Source organism: Pteronotus mesoamericanus, unplaced genomic scaffold (assembly GCF_021234165.1).
Source record: "Pteronotus mesoamericanus isolate MK-2021 breed Mesoamerican mustached bat unplaced genomic scaffold, CSHL_Meso_final contig_1189, whole genome shotgun sequence".
NCBI lineage: Eukaryota > Metazoa > Chordata > Mammalia > Chiroptera > Mormoopidae > Pteronotus > Pteronotus mesoamericanus.
In genome coordinates, this window is record NW_026555038.1 from 1725203 (window position 1) to 1744039 (window position 18837).

An 18837-nucleotide genomic window follows, 5' to 3' on the forward strand; every position below is an offset into this window, starting at 1 on the left:
CTGCATAGTGGGATAGATTAAAGACCCGGGAGAAGAGAGAGTAGGAAGGGAAACCAGCTCCTGGTCACTTTGTGCAGGACCTGGAAGCGGCACCCACGTGGCCTGCCTCGACCCACTTTCCCCATTGCTCTCCTGCAGGTGTTAGAGCTGCGGCGGCCCATGGATTCCCGGCTGGAGCATGTGGACTTTGAGTGCCTTTTTACCTGCCTCAGTGTGCGCCAGCTGATCCGAATCTTTGCCTCACTGCTGCTGGAGCGCCGGGTCATTTTTGTGGCAGATAAGCTCAGGTAGGACCCAGTAGGACAAGGTGAGGGAGTAGGGGAAGGCACATCCATTAATTCATCCAACATGTATATACAAGCCCTAGTATGTGCCAGCCCGTGTGTGTGTGTGTGTGTGTGTGTGTGTGTGTGTGTGTGTGTGTGGTAAGATAAAGATCAAAGGGAGAGGGAAAGGTTAGCAAACCCGGGAAGACAGGATGGTTGAGGGGGCAGCATTTGGGAGTGCACAAGATGGCAGGATCGAGACCCAATGGAGGACTTGACCTAAGGAAGTGGGGGGACTTTTGTAACAACCATGATTGTGCAGATGCAAATACAGGGTTGAGAGAGGTAAGTTTACAGTTGTGAATATGAAGAACACAGTTTATTCTTGTATGAGCATTTATTCATTATTGTCGTATTTTCCATACTAACAACTGTAAACCTACTTTTGCCCACCTCTGCATAGAGAAAAGCAAGAAGGTAAGGAGATTTCTGGCTGACGGCCACATTTCCGCCGGAGGGGAGGCAAGGCCCTCTCTGGGGGATGCTGAGTTTGAGGCGAGTGATGGACCTTAGGCAGAGCCACTGTGAAGGAGGGGCCCGAGCACTGACTAGAGGCAGGGGTGGTACGAGGAGCACTGGGCCATCCCCTGAGGGGGCCAGTCGAAGGTGTCACCTGGAGAAGGCAATTGATGGCGGTGGCCCAGGGCGAGGCACTTGGGGATTTGTGGAGAAGGACGAGGTGAGGCATTGTATGTGCTGGGGAGGAGAGCGGATGTGGGAATGTTGGCCAGTCAGACCAGGAAAGGGAACAAGACACTGATGGGAACTGGAGGTGTCAGTGAGGCAGGGAGGCTGGTTTAGGAGGAATAAGAAAAGAGCTGGATGGATCCCCAGTCTTGGTCCGAAGTGTTGGCATTTATGATTGCAGAGGAGTTCCAGATGCCAAGATCTGGTTGTGGCCATCGGAGTGGTGGCAGAAGTGTCACTGGACTTGAGGCGTTCCAGAAGAAACCAAGTTCTTCGAGGCAGCCAACGTTTTTAAAAAAAAAAGTGTTTGAGTCTGTTCGGGCTGCTATAACAAAATACTACAGATTGAGTAGCTTATAAACAACAGAAATGTATTTCTCACAGTCCTGGAGACTGGAAGTCCAAGATCAAGGACCAGCATGGTCACATTCTAGTGAGGGCCCACTTCCTGGGCCGTGGCCGGCGCCCTCTCACTGTGGCGTCATTTGGTGGAAGGGGCCAGAGAGCTCCGTGGGGGTCTGTTTTGAGAACACTAACCCCATTTATGAGGGCTCTGTTCTCATGACCTAAGCGCCTTCCAAAGCCCCACCCACTAATGTTACATGTGGGGGTTAGGATTTCAACATATGAATTTGGGCAGACACAGACATTTAGGCCATAGCAGAGTATGTGTGGGGGGTGGGACAGGCAGGGAGAGGATGAGGTCTTGGCAACATGTTGTCTATTTTTTTGGTCAAAGAACCCATCACAGGAAGCAGTAGTTTCTCTAAGGTGATAGAATTAATTTATTCAGGTATTTAGCAAGCTACCTGCTACCTGCCATGTGCCATACTGTAGGCCAGGTGCCAATAGGAAGGGCAGAAAGGAAAAATCCTCTGTCTGGTTTGTCCCTTGATAAGCCCAGGATCCCTGCGGTATTTCTGTGTGTGTATATGAGGGGCTGATGAGGGGGTGGGGACAGTGGACTCCCAGATGCCACTGGGGCAGGAACCCAGGTTCAGCTTCAGCCCTGGAGAAGGACGAAGGCAGAAAATCAAAGCTGTGACTTTCCCAGAAAATTCCAGGTTTAGGTGAAAACTTCCCCTCATTTCCCATCACAGCCTTAGTGTCCCTCTATCCCACAGTTCTATCTATTTTGTGGGCCCATCAGGCTCTCGTGAAGGGACCAAGCCAGCAGCTGGACCTGGACAGGTACAGCAGCTCCACAGGGCCCCCGCCTGCCCTACCGCCTCTCTGCCTTCCCTTGTCATTGTCCACCAGCAAAGCCCCCGGCCGCCCCACTGTGAGGCTCTGCTCAGGCTAGACCTTGGTGCCCTGAACAGAGCTTGGACCTTGAGGCTTCTTTTCCTGAAGGTTCCATTTCCTCACTGGGGCAGGGTCCCCTCTTCACCACCCTCACCCTTAACCCAACTCCAGTAGGGCTATGAATACAGCTATTGTTTCTGGTGGCTGCAGCTGCCTCTGAGCACATTCCAGGACCGGTTCTGGAGGAAAATGCCCCAGGGCCCTGTTCTTGGCCTGGCTTGGCATTCGAGTTCTGCTGTCTTGGATCTAAGAAAAGATGTCCTCCTGCCCTGCATCTACCTCTGACCGGAGATGGGTCATAGGGAGCCCAGGATGGTGCACAGGCCTGGATTGCGGTCGGGGCTCAGTATGTGCAGCCAGCTCATGTTTCTCTGCTCACGTTTTAGGTTTTCCACACGTCCTTTGTCCCTCTGACTTGGTTCCCATGTCTGTGGTCTGTGTGTGTGTGTCACGCACGTGCACAGGCCCTGCAGCGATCAGTCCTGGGAGTGCACAGAGCCTCCTGTCTCCCCTGCCCCATTGGAGGGGATGATGCAGATCAGGGTGTCCCCAGGCCCTGAGAACAGTGTTTCCAGATCTTTTTAAATGGTTCTCCTTGGGGGTGTGGGGAGCTGCTGTCCCCATGGGAAGGACAGGTGTGTCTTTGCCTCAAAATCCAGCAGCATTACAGGCATCCATAGGGTGGCAGGGCAGCCAAGCAAGGCATTGGCTGACAAAATGCTCATGAACATCCAGAGATCCCTGTAGAAGAAAGAGTTTGTTTCTGTCATGGATTAGAACCATGTTCTCTGAATGGTGGGGCATTCATCAGTCATGAGAGGGCGAGTCCTACTGGAGCTGATTAAGTGGAGACTGGGCTTTTATGGCTGATAGGTGGGGCCACTAGATGTGGAGGACAGGGTGGGAAAGTCAAGCTCGAAAGTGATCTTGATCGTTGGCCTCTGTCCCCTCATCAGTAATATGATCCCTAGGGGAGGGCCTTTGACTCTGCTGCTGACAGATGGACAGTTCATCCAGGTGTGTCTCCTGTGTTTACTGGTGCCCTTCATCAGCCCTCAGCACACTTGGGGAGTGTGCGGTCACTTTTGTACCTTCTGGCTGGCATTCTAGAGATTTTCCTCCGGCTCCCATTGGCCATTCTGCTCAGATGGCCAGCCCTGAGGTGCACCTGGGCATAGAGGCCTGGAGCCCTGTCTAGGCCACGAGAGTAATGGCCCCGCTGAGACCTGTGGCTATTTTTTGGAGCCTGAGAGGAAAGAGGTAAGAATGGTGCCACCCCCCTCTCCTCATTCAGTGGTCCTCAGACCACGTTTTCCAGTCCAGGAGAGGAAGGAATGGATACAGGGCAGAGCAGGAGAAGTATCGCTGGGCTGGGAGACAGGAAGTCTTGAGTGTGCTGTAGGTCTGCCACTTATGACCAAACTGACCCTGGGGATCAGTGGCCCCAGCTGTAAATGTGCAGTCGATGAGATGATCTCTGTAGGGCCTTCCAGCTCTCACATTCCATGGACCTGTGATCAACTCTTACTCATTTTACCTTTGTACTCCCCAGCCTGAGCTGATACTCCTGCACTAGTCAGGCCAGCCTGTGCATTTGGGTGGCGCTTTTGGGAGTGAGAGTGTGTGAGTCCTTTGTGTGTTCAGGCATTGCCACATACCTTCCTGTTTCTAGAGAGAGTCACGAAAGAGGGTAGTACCAATGTTCTTGGGGCCCTGACCAGTGGGAATGTGGGGGCTTCATTGGCCTGTGGGGTCAGACCCAGGCCTGAGCCCCATTAGCATTTATTTTTGTGACACTGCGAGGTGTAACATAAAGGATGCTCTGAGCCCCCAGCAGGCTCTAACTCCTCTTCCTTGACGGTGTTGGGCCCGGGTTCAGGCACCTTGTCTCTCTTTGTCTGCCAGTACCCTGTCCAGCTGCTCCCATGCGGTGGTGGCCTTGCTCTACCCCTTCTCCTGGCAGCACACCTTCATTCCTGTCCTCCCGGCCTCCATGATTGACATCGTCTGCTGTCCCACCCCCTTCCTGGTTGGCCTGCTCTCCAGCTCCCTTCCCAAACTGAAGGAACTGCCTGTGGAGGAGGTGGGCCACCTGGGGAACGAGCCGGGGGGGGGGGGGGGGGTGAAGAAGGAACAGAAGCCCCAGGAGGGAAGGGCAGAGGGGGAGTGGAGGTGAGAAAAGCACTGGGATCTTCTCATTGGTGACCTCCAGGTTACTCTGCCCAGCTCTTATCCTTTCTCCCAGGGTGGGCTCTCCCCAGCTGGAGTCATTCCTGTTATCTGACCTTGGGAATCTGGGGGGCTGGAGGCCTGGGGAGGGCATTGCAGGGGTTCATACCCTGAATCACTGTTGCTAATGACTCTTTTTCTCAGGCACTGATGGTGAACCTGGGATCTGACCGATTCATCCGACAGGTAGGAGCGGGACACTGCAGAATGTGGCCTGCGCTGGGGTGCAGGCTCCAGAGCAGCCCGCGCTGTCACACACTCTGCTCCACCGCCACAGCTGCTTGCTGAGCTCTCTGGGTTCCCTTTTCACCCAGTAGACAAGGGCGGGAGCAGCTGATCCGGAAAGTCTGGGCCTCAGCAGGATCTGCCATTCTGGTTGGCATCATGAGCTTCTAGAAGGCATGTGGGAGTGCAAAGAACAGGGCCTGGAAGCCTAAAGACTTGGCCTCTGCCCTCTGCCATCTTTGAGCCACGTGATCTCGGACAGGTCTCTGAGCTTCTCTGAGCCAGAGTTCTCATCTCTAAACCAGGCATGGTGGGAACACCTGCCTTGAAATGCTGCTGGGGGATTGATTACACAAGGTACATAGAATAGCATGGAATGTAGAGGTTTACAATTATTGTTGTCAACTTCGGAAAGCCTTTGTGATTCATGGAAATCCTGCTGGCTCTCTTCAAAGAGCACAACTCAATGCCGTGCCCTCTGGGAGTGTACCGTCTGTTGCAGTGCCTTGATGGAGCTATGACTCCTGGGTACAAGGCATCAAGGTGTGGACACTGAACCAGAACATAGAGACAGGAACAGTAACCTAACCTCATACCTGACACAGGCTGGGCCACAACCCCCACGCCAAGCCAGCAGCGCTTCCCACCTAGAGCTGAGGATGGAGACTTCAAGGTGCCAGGGTGGGAGCGCTTAGCTGGCCCTGTGCATACCACTGCTCTGCCACTTGCTCTACCACTTTTCCTCTGTGTGACCTTGGATAAGTTTCTTAACCTCTCTGTGCCTCAACTTCTCATCTTAAAATGAGGTTGATAAATAGTATCGGGGTTACTGGGAGAATTAAATGAGATTGTATATTTAAGCGCATAGCAAGTGCTCAGTCAGTGTGAGGTATGACTGGGTTTTTCTTCACCTGCAGATGGATGATGAGGACACGTTGTTACCTAGGAAGTTACAGGCGGCTCTGGAGCAGGCTCTAGAGAGGAAGAATGAACTGATCTCCCAGGACTCTGACAGTGACTCCGATGATGGTGGGTCAGGCTTGCTCTGGTACAGTTGGCTCTGTCCCAGTCTCCCTCTGCTCTGGGTCTGGGCCTCAGGGTCTGGGATCCTATTTCTACGCACCAGCCCCTTCTGGCTGATGAGGTTCGGTTGTAGCACCTTGATCTCACTCGAGCCTGGACCTCTCTCGCCCCACTACCAATGGGGTTCAGTGAGTTATGGCTAGGTCTGAGAGAAGTATTGCGGTGTTTTATCAGAGGGAGCTCAGGAACATTACAAAATTGGGGCTGCTTCTCAGGTGGCCTGGGCTACAAAGCTACTCTCTTCCCTCTAATTCTCTACCTCAGGAGGCTTGGGAAAGAAAACCCAAAGACATGTGACAGCTGTAAAGATTCTTCTTGCTGACAGGAAACAAGTTATTCCTCCCTCTCAGGTCTTGCCTCCATCCATTAAAGGAGACAGAGGGAACTTTCTCTCCCTGTGAATCCAGGAAAACCACCAAGGGTGAGGGGCGTGGGGAAAGGGGTCCTCTGGTCTCTGATTTCCACTGTCATTCATCCAGCAAGGATTTTCGGCCTCCATGTTCAGAGCACAGTTTCTAGCCTCCCAGCTTGTGGGCAAGTTGTAAGCTCAGGAGCACAGGAAATCGTTTCAAGAACAGACAAATGGTTCTGGCTAGGAATTTTATTGGGGAGAGGGAGGCAACACGAGGTAGAGGTTGGAGGTTGGAGATGGCAGGCGCTTGACCTGAACCTCAAAGACTTTCTTTTCTCTTCCAGAATGTAATACCCTCAATGGGCTGGTGTCGGAGGTGTTTATCCGCTTCTTTGTGGAGACTGTTGGGCACTACTCCCTCTTCCTGACCCAGAGTGAGAAGGGGGAGAGGGCCTTTCAGAGAGAAGCCTTCCGCAAATCTGTGGCCTCCAAAAGCATCCGCCGTTTTCTCGAGGTTTTTATGGAGTCTCAGATGTTTGCTGGCTTCATCCAAGACAGGGAGCTGAGAAAGTGTCGGGCAAAGGGTAAGGTTAGAAGAGCTTGGGGTTGGGGGCTGTGCACTTCCTCTGGCTTTTCTGCCACCAGTAGGGCTGCATAACTGGGGTGGAAGCTCTTGGATATTGGCCAGGGCCAGGCCTCCCAACATCCTTTTTCTTCTGAAAGAAACTTCCAAAGGAGCTTTCTTCTCCTCCTGTGCCAGGATCTGCCTTCACAGAGCTGTGCACAGGCTGCAGCCATGTGGCTGGAGAGTGGGGATCACCTCCTCCAAGAGCAGCATGCCGTTGGTTGCCCATCCCCTCCTCAGATATCCTTCTTATTGAGAGACTCCACAAAGCAGTTTGGGGGGAGGGAGTCTGAGAATCCAGGGTTGGGAAGGCCCTTGTAGAGAACTGAGCTAGTTCACTGTCTTAGATTGGTGGCAGAATACATTCAGAGCAGAAGGTCCTCTTCTCTCTAGTTATTTCATTGGCTCTGCTCGCTCTAGGGCTTTTTCACCTCGTCAAGATTTTTCTAACATCAGGGTTATTCTGTCCACTAATACTTCCCGTTAGCCTGACTAACCTTTTTGAAACAATATGGTAGGGCGGTCTCAAAGGAACTAGAGGAGGTGTCTACCCAGGGCAGCTTTGAAACGAGGAGTAGCATCTTCACTGTAATGCAGCTCAGGGGTGTGCACCCAGAAGCAAGGGATCGAGGGCCTCTTGCCGTGAGCAGCGAACACCAGTGAGATGTCATTAATGATAGTTTTGATGAGACAGTCTGAATTCTAAGGTGCTCCTGTAAGTTATAATCGCAGATCCTTGGTTTCTCCCTTTTTGGGATCTCTGCCCCATGGTCCCCTTTCAGTAGGCCTCCTCTTCCTTTCTCTCAGTGACTGTTCTTTTCCCTGCTCCTGTGTCTCCTCTTCCCCAGGGCTCTTTGAGCAGCGAGTAGAGCAGTATTTAGAGGAACTCCCAGACACGGAGCAAAGTGGAATGAATAAGTTTCTCCGAGGTTTGGGTAAGTAGCCCTATCCTTGATGAGGTAGATGTTCACCAACAAGGGAGGGGGTAGGGGGATCTGTACCCTAAACTGCTCCAAACCAAAGCCAATGGGTATTTATAGTGGGACTATAGACAGAACAGGAAGAGATCCCTCGGTGAAGACAAAGTTCCCAGCCCAGTGCTCCAAAGGCATTTAGCCCAGTGTTTATCAAACTGCAGAACCAAGAGACACCACAGATGCTTGCCTGGGTCAGGTTTTCTGGGTGCACTGCTTCCTGAGTGACCAGGAGCGCCACTAGGACCAGAGAGCTTTCCTCTGGGCTCTGAGGGGTGCACAAAACCAGCAGTGCCAGAGTGCCCATCTCTGAAAACCTCCACTCTCTTCAAAGAGCTCAGCCAGTTAGATCATAGAATGTCTCAGTTTGAAGGGAAATTGAGGCCAAAGAAGTTAAATGCTTGCCATGAGCCAAACAGTGATTAATACCAGTGCCCTCATTGATGCTCCAGAGTGGTTTCCCTCCCATGGATCAGATCTATCCTAGCTCTAATCCAATCTTTGTAACCTTTCTCCAACTGAGAAGGTTTGGGCTGTTAGAAGAGATGATACTGAAATATTCTCACTCTTTCCCTTTCTGGCCCACAGGCAACAAAATGAAGTTCCTCCACAAGAAGAATTAAGCCCCTTTCCCAGTAACAGAGTCCAGTGCCTTGCAGAGCCTGGAGCCTGGGGAGGGGGCCCAGCCTGGGACCCTCTGGGCTGCTGTGGCTGCTCTGCCCCCACAGATCCCACCCTCCAAGCCAGCCCACCCCTGCCTTCATGATATCCCAGATATTGTTTGTAAATAATCTGCTGTAAGCTTTCTTATCTGTTTTTGTAACAAGCAAAGAGAATCTGGTAAATATTTGTATATTCCCAAAGGGGCCGGGTGCTTTCCTGCCCTGCCCGAGCATGGATGGAGTTTTGCTGGGTGCTGGTGACTGGCCAATTATGTGCAGCTGACTGTCTCAGCCAAACCACTGATCTTCCCCTAAAGGCTCCTGGCCTGCCTGCCTGCCTGAGGCCCCTGCTGCCAGTCTCGGGCCATGGAGAGCAGATGCTGTCTTGTTATATACAGGGGGACTATTTTTTTAAATTTTTTTTCTAGAGTTTCTATTTTTTCCTAGTTGCCCCCCTCTCCTAACCCTCTGTTTTTGAAAGGCAAAGGTCAATCAATCCCCATTTGCAGCATGATACCAGGCTCTGGGGGCCTGGCCCTCTCTCGGTCCTCCCACCTTGGTGATGGTCAGTGAGTCATGGGAAGCCCACCCCAAGCTCTGCCAGTGCTCTCTGGGCCCGGCTCCCAGTCGTGGCAGCCACAATGCGGTACAGGGCATCCCTCCTTCCCACCATCTACGGGTGTTCTCAATAAACAGTGTACAGTTGTTTGGGCCCAGAGTCCCATGTGTTCCTTGGCTTCATTATCTAGAACTTTCTTTCCTGGGGATGGGCTGAGATAGACCAGTCAAGGGCGAAACACCATCATGCAGGGTCTTGAGTACTTGATTAGGAGTTTAGCTTCAGAAACTGAGTATGACTAGTCTTACAGTTAGAAAATACCTAATCCTTGTTCTGGTTCAGCTTCCCTAATAGCCAACTGTTCAGATTCTATGTCACTGTTTCCAGTGATGAAAAATTATTTTTCATTGCCCTTTGGCTTCACTATTAGGTGAATCTTAACATCTTCCTATTCATCTGATGCCCTTAAGACTTCATGGAGTATCCTGGCATTGGTGGAGTGAAGCCCAGCTGAGGGCAGCCCACCTGCTGATAGGTCTGCTGAGAGCCTAGGGCTCTTTCATGTCATTCTGTGAATATTAATTTCTGTTGGAACCCTAGGATTGAATGCAGAAAGTTCAACTACCTTCCATGGAGGAGCAAGGAGAGAGAGAGAGAGAAGCAGGTGGGCGATATGGGTGGCTTAGGCTTTTACCTTACCCAAGGCCTTCACAGAGCACAGACCTTGAAAATTCCCAAGATGAGGTATTAAGCTAGAGCTCTGTTCATTAGTGCTGGATTTGGGTCTGGCAGGATTTGAACCATAAAGTTTTCCTAGCCTTCCACCCTAGCCTACTTAAGTAGGGGACAGTCCCATCCTTAGCTCCCTGTCTTCCTTCTCTATGTCTCCACTGAGGTCTGTGTAGATCTTGCCGATGGTTTAGGGTTGCTGTCTACCTCCAAGAGCAAAGTAGAGGGTTGTCTTCACCTTTGAAAAGCCTCCTACATAGTTGGCCTTGGCATCTTGCAGGAAGGAGTAGGAGGGCAAGGGTTGAGGACTCAGGAGTCTGGGTTTTCAGTTGAGGTAGAGCAGGAAGACAGTGGTTATAACCAGAGTCCAAAGTGGGATGCAGTTGCCTCCAGAATGTGTCACTGTTAATGCAGCCTGGGCTTCATGACATAGAAATGGATTCCTTAATAACAAAGTAATAATACAGTTTCCAAAAGGCGCTATTTTTTCTCTCCCTCTCTTTTTTAATGTAGCTTCAAAGAATCTTCAAGATGGGATCAGATCACAAGATATATAGGTGTAAATGCTTTTTTCTTTTTAAATTAGAAACATTTATATATCTTTAAAGCCTTAAAATACAGAATAACCCTAGGGATTTCTTCCTCCTTCTATGGCCACAGCTCTCATCCCAGTTCAGAAAACTGATACTGGCACATAATGGTTTAGAATAGGCTGCAAGGGCTATGCAATGATCTCTGTGGGAACAGAAGTCTTACAGGGATGGTGGAGGTGGGTGTGTCCAGGAGGCCTGGTTTTGGCTTGACAAAAAGGGTTCAGGGCTTCTTCCCATGTTCTGCTTTCGCCTGATCTCTGGACCCCTAAACAGATGGTGGCTCAGCTCTGTCAGATCCAGCACTTGCCTTTTTTATAGGAAACACCGTAATTCCTCTCCTTTACTATCCTGAAATGAAATTCATAGATAACCTACTAAAAACGTCTTAACTATCATATAAAAGGGGAGAAATAGAGAAAAGTATTTTATTAAAATAACCTGTATTTAGATAGCTAAATGCTTGGGCACACTGTCCTACAAAATACAGTGGAGTCAGATGTTTACACTTGTATACAGAATCACTGGGACTGCAATAGCTACACATACACGCAGATAAGAGTGTTGTATTAGAAACTCAGATTCTATTGAGTAGGTGTCACCATTGGCAAGAGTTTTATGAAATGAACAATTTTCGGTAATATTCTGAACAAAACACAGTATGAGCTTCCCCAGACATACCCAGTATTTGGAATTATGGAAAACTGAGGAGTATATGAAAACTGATTTTAAAAAGAACCCCACAAAACTTACTGAATACATGTAAATGGAGTTAGATTCTAAGGTAGGTTTTTCTTTGTTGTTAAGAATCAACCCAGACACTGCAGGACAGCTAGCATCCCTAAGGGCTTCCCCGGCATGAGTATGGAGTCCCTCCCCCAGCCCCACCCAGGACAGTATTGCCTCCTTTGAGAACAAGTACTCTTAAACAGTGCCTTCCTGACAGCCCGGAGGCCATTGCTCTGGGGCAAAGGCAATGCTGTCGCCTCTACCAGAAGTGCCAGTGCCTATGGGGTCTCAGCCTTCATCTACTGTGGAGTTAAGAAAGGCCCTGGGTTTTTTCCTGTAATGAGTCTGGTGACTTTTAAAGCAGGCCAGGCTGCCCTATTACATCTTTCTAAATGCTCTTTTCAGTAAGCAAGCATGTTTGGGCAAACTGTAGTGTTGAAATGAGGAGCCTAGACTTTAAAAGGCAGTATTTTGAAGGAGCGCCCTTGGAAAGCATTACTCCAATTGTGGTTCACACTGGATGGTCTGTGTACTTAGGACCCTAAGAAAATCATTATAATTATAATCATGGCTCGGTTAAAAGTTTTGTTAAAAATAATATAGTTCACATATGGACCTGGAACCTACCTTGTACTCCAAATTACATTTCTAACGATACATAAACAATTTATAAAAAAAGAAAAAATAGGAATAAAAGTAAAACAAATTGGGTGGTAAAACAGAGCCAGGAATGAAACACTTTAACCTACAGTCTCACTAGGGACGGTACACAAAAGTAGTTTCTAGAGCCATACAGTATTGTGTTGTGCATTCCAAGACATCTTAAATTTACGGAAATAGGGTGGGTGTAAATTCAAATATCATGAAAAACTCGAGAGTGAGAAAGTACTACTTTTCAGCACTGGCAGATTAATGGCAATTTAAAAAGTTTGTCCATTTACATTACCTTTTAATATGTAAGTAATAATGCGTTTCTCCCTCACCGGAAATCCCTTGTTTTATTTTCTTCCAGAACATTTCGTGTGTCTGTAGGGCTTTTTTTTTTTAAGTCCAAGGTACCATGCACATAGTTGGCGCTCGTTATCTTTTTCGACAACTGGAACAGTTAATGCTGACAGGTTTGGAAATTCCCGTCTTGAAAATGTATACAAAGACCACACCTGCTAAGCATAGCTGAAGCGGGATTTGGTGTGCAGGTGTGCTGGAGACTTCCGCCCTAAAGGCGGCCCGTGCCGCACTGGGACCGGGGCCGGAATTAAACCTCCCGCCACGGGGTAAATGCGTGTGTACGCAGTGACGTAGGCGTGGCCGCCCCTTGCCGGAAGTAGCTGAGCCAAGGGATGAAGCCGGCCAACTGTGCTTCCGGTCATGCGGCAGAGGTCAAAGTGAACCCGGAACCAGAACCTCACTCCAGGAAGTAGCCTTCAGGGAGGACACCTGAGTTGTGGCGTCTTTATAGGGAGCCGCGGAAGTTGAGGGTATAGACCAATGATGGTAGCCCCCGCAAAGGCCCAAGCTCTGCAGGGCTCTGGCCGCCAGAACCCCGCGGCTCCCCTCCTTCTAGTGTACGCCGGCACCGCACATCTTCCCTCGGTGGTGCGTGCCGCAGGTTTGCTAGCTATCGAATACGTTTGAATTAAAATTAAGACTTAGCTCATTTTGCCAAGTACGTGGCAGACCATCCCAAAAATTGAGCAATAGCTGCAGCTGCGAGGTTTTTATGAAACAAAACATAAGGCCAGTAATGATATCCGTAGCAATTCCAGCTACTTAGCTGTCAACCTAAGGTGCTAGGCAATGACATTTTTCACAATTTCAGATACCTGAGAAAAGGATGAAGGGTACAGTTAGGACATCTGACAAGCTCTGATGTGCATATATGGGGGGACGTCCTTAACCTTTTGTGTACTTTGTGGTCCCTGGAGAGGCAATACCAGTTTGCACCTACGGGACACATGAAAGCTTGACACTTTCAACAAGTTTCCTGTCCCAACCGTGGCACTGGTCACTCTCAACTGAAATCTAAAATCAAAATGTTTGCCTTTGGATCCAGCCACTCATACTGGTATGTGTCCTTCATTTCGGGTGCTTTACTAGCTCTTTTTCCCTAAACCTCACCATTCCAGACCTAACCATTTTGTGGTCAGCCCCACAATCAGGTAACCAAGTTCTGCCCACTTTGTCGTCTGAACCCTCCTTTTCTTGGTCCTGGCCTCCATTCTTCCACTGTAGCCCAAGTCCCTGAACTAGAGCCTCTCCAGGCTCACCTCCCAGATAACAAGTCCCTTGGCCTAACCTTTACAAATTGGTTTCCTAAATGCCCGTTTCTTCTTCCCTCTGCTCGGACCACTTTCCCATTAAGTGCTTCACACCATGGTTTAGTGATTCCTCCTCTGCTGCCATAATGAATTTACATAATGGTTATTAAGAGTCAAAAAGGCTTAATGCACGCTTTCCATTTTACTTAATCCCCATGATCTTCAAGTAGGTGCCTCCACCTACAAAGAAAATTGGGCTAAGCCTAAGTCACAAAGCTTTTAGGTTTGGATTTGACTCTCACACTGTACATTTCTATACCTTCGGTGTCAGTAAAGACTCAAACGTTCAATCAGGTCTTGTAACTCCTTATCTACTGACCACTTGTTTTAGATCCATGGCCTTAGCTTCCATGTTTAAGTCCCCAGAAAGACACTCCCATCACTTCACCTTTCCTCTTCAGCACTATCATGGAGATGCAAATCCAAACAATCGTTATTGGTTTGTTGAACTGAATAAAGCCTTACTGACATCTCTTAACTCTCATTATTTAAATCAATTAAGTCCCCCCAACCCTGTGCTTCCTTATATGATGGTCTCCAATATCATCTAAGAGTTGTCATGACAGACATGTCCTACAGGAACCCATGGTTCCCAACCCATGTATGATCCCACAGAGCACTAAAGGAAACAACTCCCCACCAAATCCAACCCAAACCAACCACTAGGTTTTATTAGGTTTCAGTGCTAGTTTAACTGTTCCTTTGCCCAGGATTCTAGACTCCAAGTTTTATTTTGGGTCAAAATTTCAAAATCTTTGAAAGACCTCTAAAAACTGTAGCAAATTATAATTAACACCTGGGATCAGTAAGGACCCTGTCTGCACACAAGCACTGATCATCAGTTTTTTGCAGCAGATACCCAGTTACTGGCCTTTAGGATACCCCACATGTCTCTACTAGATACACCAAAGATTAGAAGAAAAATTGGTAGAACTTCATTTCTTTGAACATAAAGTTAAGCCTTCTATACACAGGGACCCTTAAATCCTGACAACAGCTTTCTATAATCCAAACCACTTTGAAATGTAAAAGCCCTGGTATGTTTAAAACTCAAGACTGCTGGGGCACATCTCAAGATTCTGATTATGACTAGAACAGTCAGTCTAAAGTCCAAGGTTAAGGGAGCCAGGTGGAAATCCTTAGGTTCAGGAATTATATCCTGAAAAACCACCTCAGTCTTGTCACTCGGTCCCTTCTTTAGAACATGACCCATCAAATTCCTCTAAAGACCATGCTCCATAGGAACTGAGTCATCCCCTTGTGAGCCCCCAGAACAGTTAAGGGCACATTCTTCTCATTGTAAATTCAAGAGTATACAATGCAAACAGGCCTTTCAACCATTCTATATTTACCTACACACAGACACCACGCCCACCCCCACCTTTATAAATGAGACATTCAAGTCAGGTAACAGCCTAAGGCCTCTAAGTGCTGATGGCTATCTTTTGCACACTTTCTTTCCCAGGGGAACTGACAGAGGAGCCCAGATCCTCATACCCTGAACTAGAACCTGCAGGTTTCTGACACACAGGCAGAAGTGCCAAAGAACCTACACTCAAGACCAAAAGACAAAAGCACTTGTGAGAATTTAATGGATTCCCCTCCGTGTGGCTTCAAGCTACCAGCACACAAGCCCCACCAACACTCTTAATCTTCTCCTCAGCTCTTCTGCTGAAGAATTTGGCTTTCACAATGACAGGCTGCTTTGGGAGCCTTCCCTTCCCCAGAACTTTGTAGTAGCCCTAGAAGAAGAGAGAAAAGGGTTATAGCATACCATGGCAGGTACCAACTTCCTAATGGGTATGAGGAAAGATGCCGGACAACCCACTCCACCAGGGAGCTGGGGAGGCCATGTTTCTGATCTGGGCACTAACCGGGGGCACTGACTGCCCTCGTCAGTGAATCAAGACCAGCAGATTCTCTCCGAGAACTGTAGCACACCAGGACAACAGCTGTCAGGATGTGACTCTAGTCTCGGGCAAAACTCAACCCCCCCAACCCCCCGCAACCAATTCCCATCTAATAAGCAAAAAAGGAAAACCACATTCCCTGCAATGTTCCAAGAAATTCTGACCATCGAAATTGCTCAAGGGATGTTAAATAGGCTGGGGAGGGGAAAATAATACTTTAATGAAAATCCCCTGAGGCTTTAGACTACTTCTACATCCATGGGAGATTAAGACGGCTAACAACGACCAGAACTCCAAATGATATACCAAAAAACACAGACAACTTGGGTGGTTGTCTTTGGGAGGGAAGAGGGTCCTTTTTAGATAATGTAGGGCCTTAAATATAAAACATACTAGGGTTTTATTCTGTAGGGAAAGTGAAAGCTCAACAGCTGTGCCCAGTGCAGACCTGTGTAAAAACAGACCACAACCAGCTGAGCTAAGATAGTGCCAATAGCTCAGGTGAGAAATGCAAACATGCACAAACCATGGCAGTAATAGCAAAAATGAGATTCCTGACTGGAAAAACATTCAATTAAAAATGTAGTACCTGAAAGAATGAAGAGTGGAAGGGATTACTTTTCAAATACTTCGTTGAATCACAACTGACCTAGAGTTCAATTTTGGTCAATGAATTACCCCTGGAAATTCTACCAAAAGGTAGAACATCTAGTAGGGAACTGCACAGCCTTCAGGTGGGAAATCAAGTGGATGAGAATACTCATCTAATCTGAGGAGAGGTAAGGACCCACATAAAGGCATAAACATTCCTTCACTCACCGATCGCACCACATCAATGATGGGAGCGGCTCCGGTCTTGTTCTTCGCAGCATTTACCCGTGTCTGCTCACTGACCAGGGTCCACAGTTTATCAAGGTTGACAGTGGGGCAGAAGCTCTGGTTCCTCTTTAAGTGATAGTGCCTCATACCAACTTTCCCAAAGTACCCTGGGTGACTGGGAAGAGAAGGCAACCACTTTCACAACCTCACTCCACTTGAGAAGCTATGCTTTCCATCTTTATGTCCATCTCCCCAAGTACAGTGTAAACTGTTAACTGGTGTAGAACCACGACACAACATACCCCACTCCATTTATTTGTTGAATAAATCAAATCTTTATAAAAAGCCTACCAACGACTTTCCGGAGGAAAAGAGTAACCTTATTTCACGGAACCAGGTTAAGTCACTGAATAAGAAGAGATCTTCTAAACAAACAGTTAAAATACCATCCCCTCATTTGTGGGCATAAATGAACCTAACAGACACATAGGTCAATCTGACGCATGTCACTAACCTGGTGACTGACTATGCCATGGGGGTCCAGAGTCAGTGAATAAGGTCAGCAGTTGCTCTTCGAGGACTCTAGCACACTAAGGCAATAGCTGATACCCAAGCGTGACTCTAGCCTCGACGACAAGTCTTCTCAATTCACATGAAGTGTTAACGTGGTAAAAACCTCAAACAGGCAATGAGAGACTTGCTTCCCATTCAGAATGTTCAGAGCCAGCCTCCCCCCGACCCCACACTCCAAAACTGTGCCAGTTAAATACAGTCCAAGAAGCACTCACTATTTGTCGAAGTTGATCCTGTGGTGATGCAAGCCACCGGCATTACCTCGGCCCCCCGGGTGCTTCCTGTGCTTGCCTATAGGATTACAAAGCTACATAGCAAAGAGCCTTCCCGGTCCAATTCTCCTCCCAAAAGCATTCCCCCACGTCTCAGTCCTTGCTTATGCTGTTCCCAGTCTACAAAACCTCTCAGCACTGCTTTTCCTTCAAGACCCCGACTTGAACGTATTTTTGCAGCACTATCACAATACTCCACGCCTTCACCCAATACTGTGCCCCGCTCCACCCTCATCCCCCGAACTGATGTGATATTCTCTGTACCTAGAGCACTACAAGATTCTCAAAGAAAACGGCCCAATCCGACCCGACTGCACGAAGCTCTTACCAACCCACTTCTAAGCTCTCTACCTTCGACTACCTAAGCACCAGGCACGGAGAGCCCCAGGCCGACCAGGAGGGAAAGCCGGCACTTACCGATGCGGCCGTGGCCGTGGCTCACGTGGCCCCGAAGTTTCCGGGTCTTCCTCAGTCTGGATGGCTGTGTGGAAAAAGACGCTTGGTGATAAGGCCTAAAGGTGGGGCGGAGGGTGAAGTATGCCGGATTGTGAGAGGATCGTAGGCCTGAAGATCAAGGATCTGCCTTGTGGTTCATTCAGCCATGCTGGGGCTACACACTGGCCAGGGGCCCTACGGCCTCATCCGGACGCCGCGGCCCGCGCGTCTCAGACACGCGAATCCCAGGCTGAACACGCGGCCCAGAGATCGGGGCTCACGCCGGCGCCCTCCCTTGCTGCCCACCATGGGCGACCTGAAAGACTAGGCTAAGATCGAGGGTAGGTGGGTGGGCTGCAGAGCGAGTAGAGATCACGGCCTGCGATACTAGTTAAAGAAAAGCACGAGAAGAATAACCTACCATGTCGGCGGCCGAGATGCAAAAGGGAAGCCTTCGCGAAGTCTCGCGAGATATGGGACGCGTGGGCGGAGCAACACCTCACTTCCGGCCGCGGAGACCGGGTCCAGGGCGTGCTTGGGGTTCGTCTGGCTGGGAGTGGCGTCCCCTCTTTTTGCTGCAGGTCGTAGGCGTCGTCCCTGGGTTGTCTTTAAGGCTTTGTGGCCGAGAGCCGTGCTCCGCCCAGCCTGTCGTGGGCACAGGCTCGGAGGCTGAGAGTTGTCGCGGAAACTGAGTGAGCTGTGGGCCGGGCCCTTTTCCTAACGCCACGGCCTAAGTACCCTCCGAGGCCACCGTATCTTTCAGACCCTCCTCAAACGCTCCAGCTGTGAGCTGCACCCCCAGCTCGGCCCTGGCTGTAGCGATTGTGTGCTAGCTCCTTCCCCGCCCCGGCCACGGTGAGGAGCTATGAGGCGCTATTTATTTGACCCTCGTCGTACCCACCCGGTGTCTTACTCCGCTGCCTTTGAAGATTTCCTCTAGATGTCTTTACTACCCTCTCGGACGGCTCCCCTACACTCCTCTAGGGGAACTGGGTTTTCCTTTCTTGCTGCCTTTGTGCGGTCCTCCCAGGCTTTCTCATTTGGAACCTGCGGTGCTTCAGGGACCTTTATGCCTGGCTGCTTTACAGCCCTTTTCATCCACGCTTTGTAAATTTTCTAACCGCCACATGTAAATTTTCACCTGAATTTACCTTGACACGCCGGTGACTCCCTTTACCCCTTGGATTAGAGAATTCCCCACTCAACCTGGACCCAATCCAGGCGTCTCTGTGTAGCTTCTCTGAGCCATTCAGTCATAGTTGCTCCCTTGATTTGTGCACCACAGAATCTCTTACATAGCTCTTACATAATTGTTGGTCCACATTTGTCTTCCCTACTAGACCAAATTCCATAAGGACTCGAGGATTATTCTCTTTTATCCATGCACTTCCAGTTCCTGGCATGTAGTACGGGTTCAACAAATGATTAAGTGAAT

At 49.2% G+C, this 18837-nt stretch overlaps 2 protein-coding genes and 2 non-coding genes across 7 annotated transcripts in view; 1 reads left to right on the forward strand and 3 right to left on the reverse strand.

Moving 5' to 3' along the window:
* The window catches only part of DENND2B (DENN domain containing 2B), a 155995-nt gene extending 146816 nt beyond the window's left edge, over positions 1 to 9179 (forward strand). For all 4 annotated transcript variants that reach the window (XM_054583039.1, XM_054583027.1, XM_054583032.1 and 1 more), the window contains 7 exons: positions 139 to 287; positions 4224 to 4401; positions 4692 to 4733; positions 5690 to 5801; positions 6552 to 6791; positions 7681 to 7767; positions 8395 to 9179. In XM_054583039.1, the coding sequence (XP_054439014.1) occupies positions 139 to 287; positions 4224 to 4401; positions 4692 to 4733; positions 5690 to 5801; positions 6552 to 6791; positions 7681 to 7767; positions 8395 to 8429 (843 nt within the window). In that variant the 3' untranslated portion in view covers positions 8430 to 9179. The remainder of the gene's footprint in view (positions 1 to 138; positions 288 to 4223; positions 4402 to 4691; positions 4734 to 5689; positions 5802 to 6551; positions 6792 to 7680; positions 7768 to 8394) is intronic.
* Positions 9180 to 14967: 5788 nt separating this feature from the next.
* RPL27A (ribosomal protein L27a) lies at positions 14968 to 17897 on the reverse strand. Its single transcript, XM_054583061.1, has 5 exons — positions 17824 to 17897; positions 17385 to 17448; positions 16911 to 16986; positions 16123 to 16297; positions 14968 to 15135 (listed from the first exon to the last, which is right to left on the reverse strand). The coding sequence occupies exons 1-5, from the start codon at positions 17824 to 17826 to the stop codon at positions 15007 to 15009; spliced, it is 447 nt and encodes a 148-aa protein (XP_054439036.1). The 5' UTR covers positions 17827 to 17897; the 3' UTR covers positions 14968 to 15006.
* LOC129078346 (small nucleolar RNA SNORA3/SNORA45 family) lies at positions 15243 to 15372 on the reverse strand. The gene has a single exon (XR_008529955.1). It is a non-coding gene; the product is annotated as a small nucleolar RNA SNORA3/SNORA45 family (small nucleolar RNA).
* LOC129078350 (small nucleolar RNA SNORA3/SNORA45 family) lies at positions 16624 to 16754 on the reverse strand. The gene has a single exon (XR_008529956.1). It is a non-coding gene; the product is annotated as a small nucleolar RNA SNORA3/SNORA45 family (small nucleolar RNA).
* Positions 17898 to 18837: the final 940 nt, after the last annotated feature.

Excerpts from the sequence above, each read along its gene's own strand:
- RPL27A (XM_054583061.1), bottom strand. Across the intron at positions 16,987-17,384 it reads CCACGGCCACGGCCGCATCG|GCAAGCACAGGAAGCACCCG; the intron begins GTAAGTGCCGGC and ends GTAATCCTATAG. Across the intron at positions 15,136-16,122 it reads TCATTGATGTGGTGCGATCG|GGCTACTACAAAGTTCTGGG; the intron begins GTGAGTGAAGGA and ends CTCTTCTTCTAG.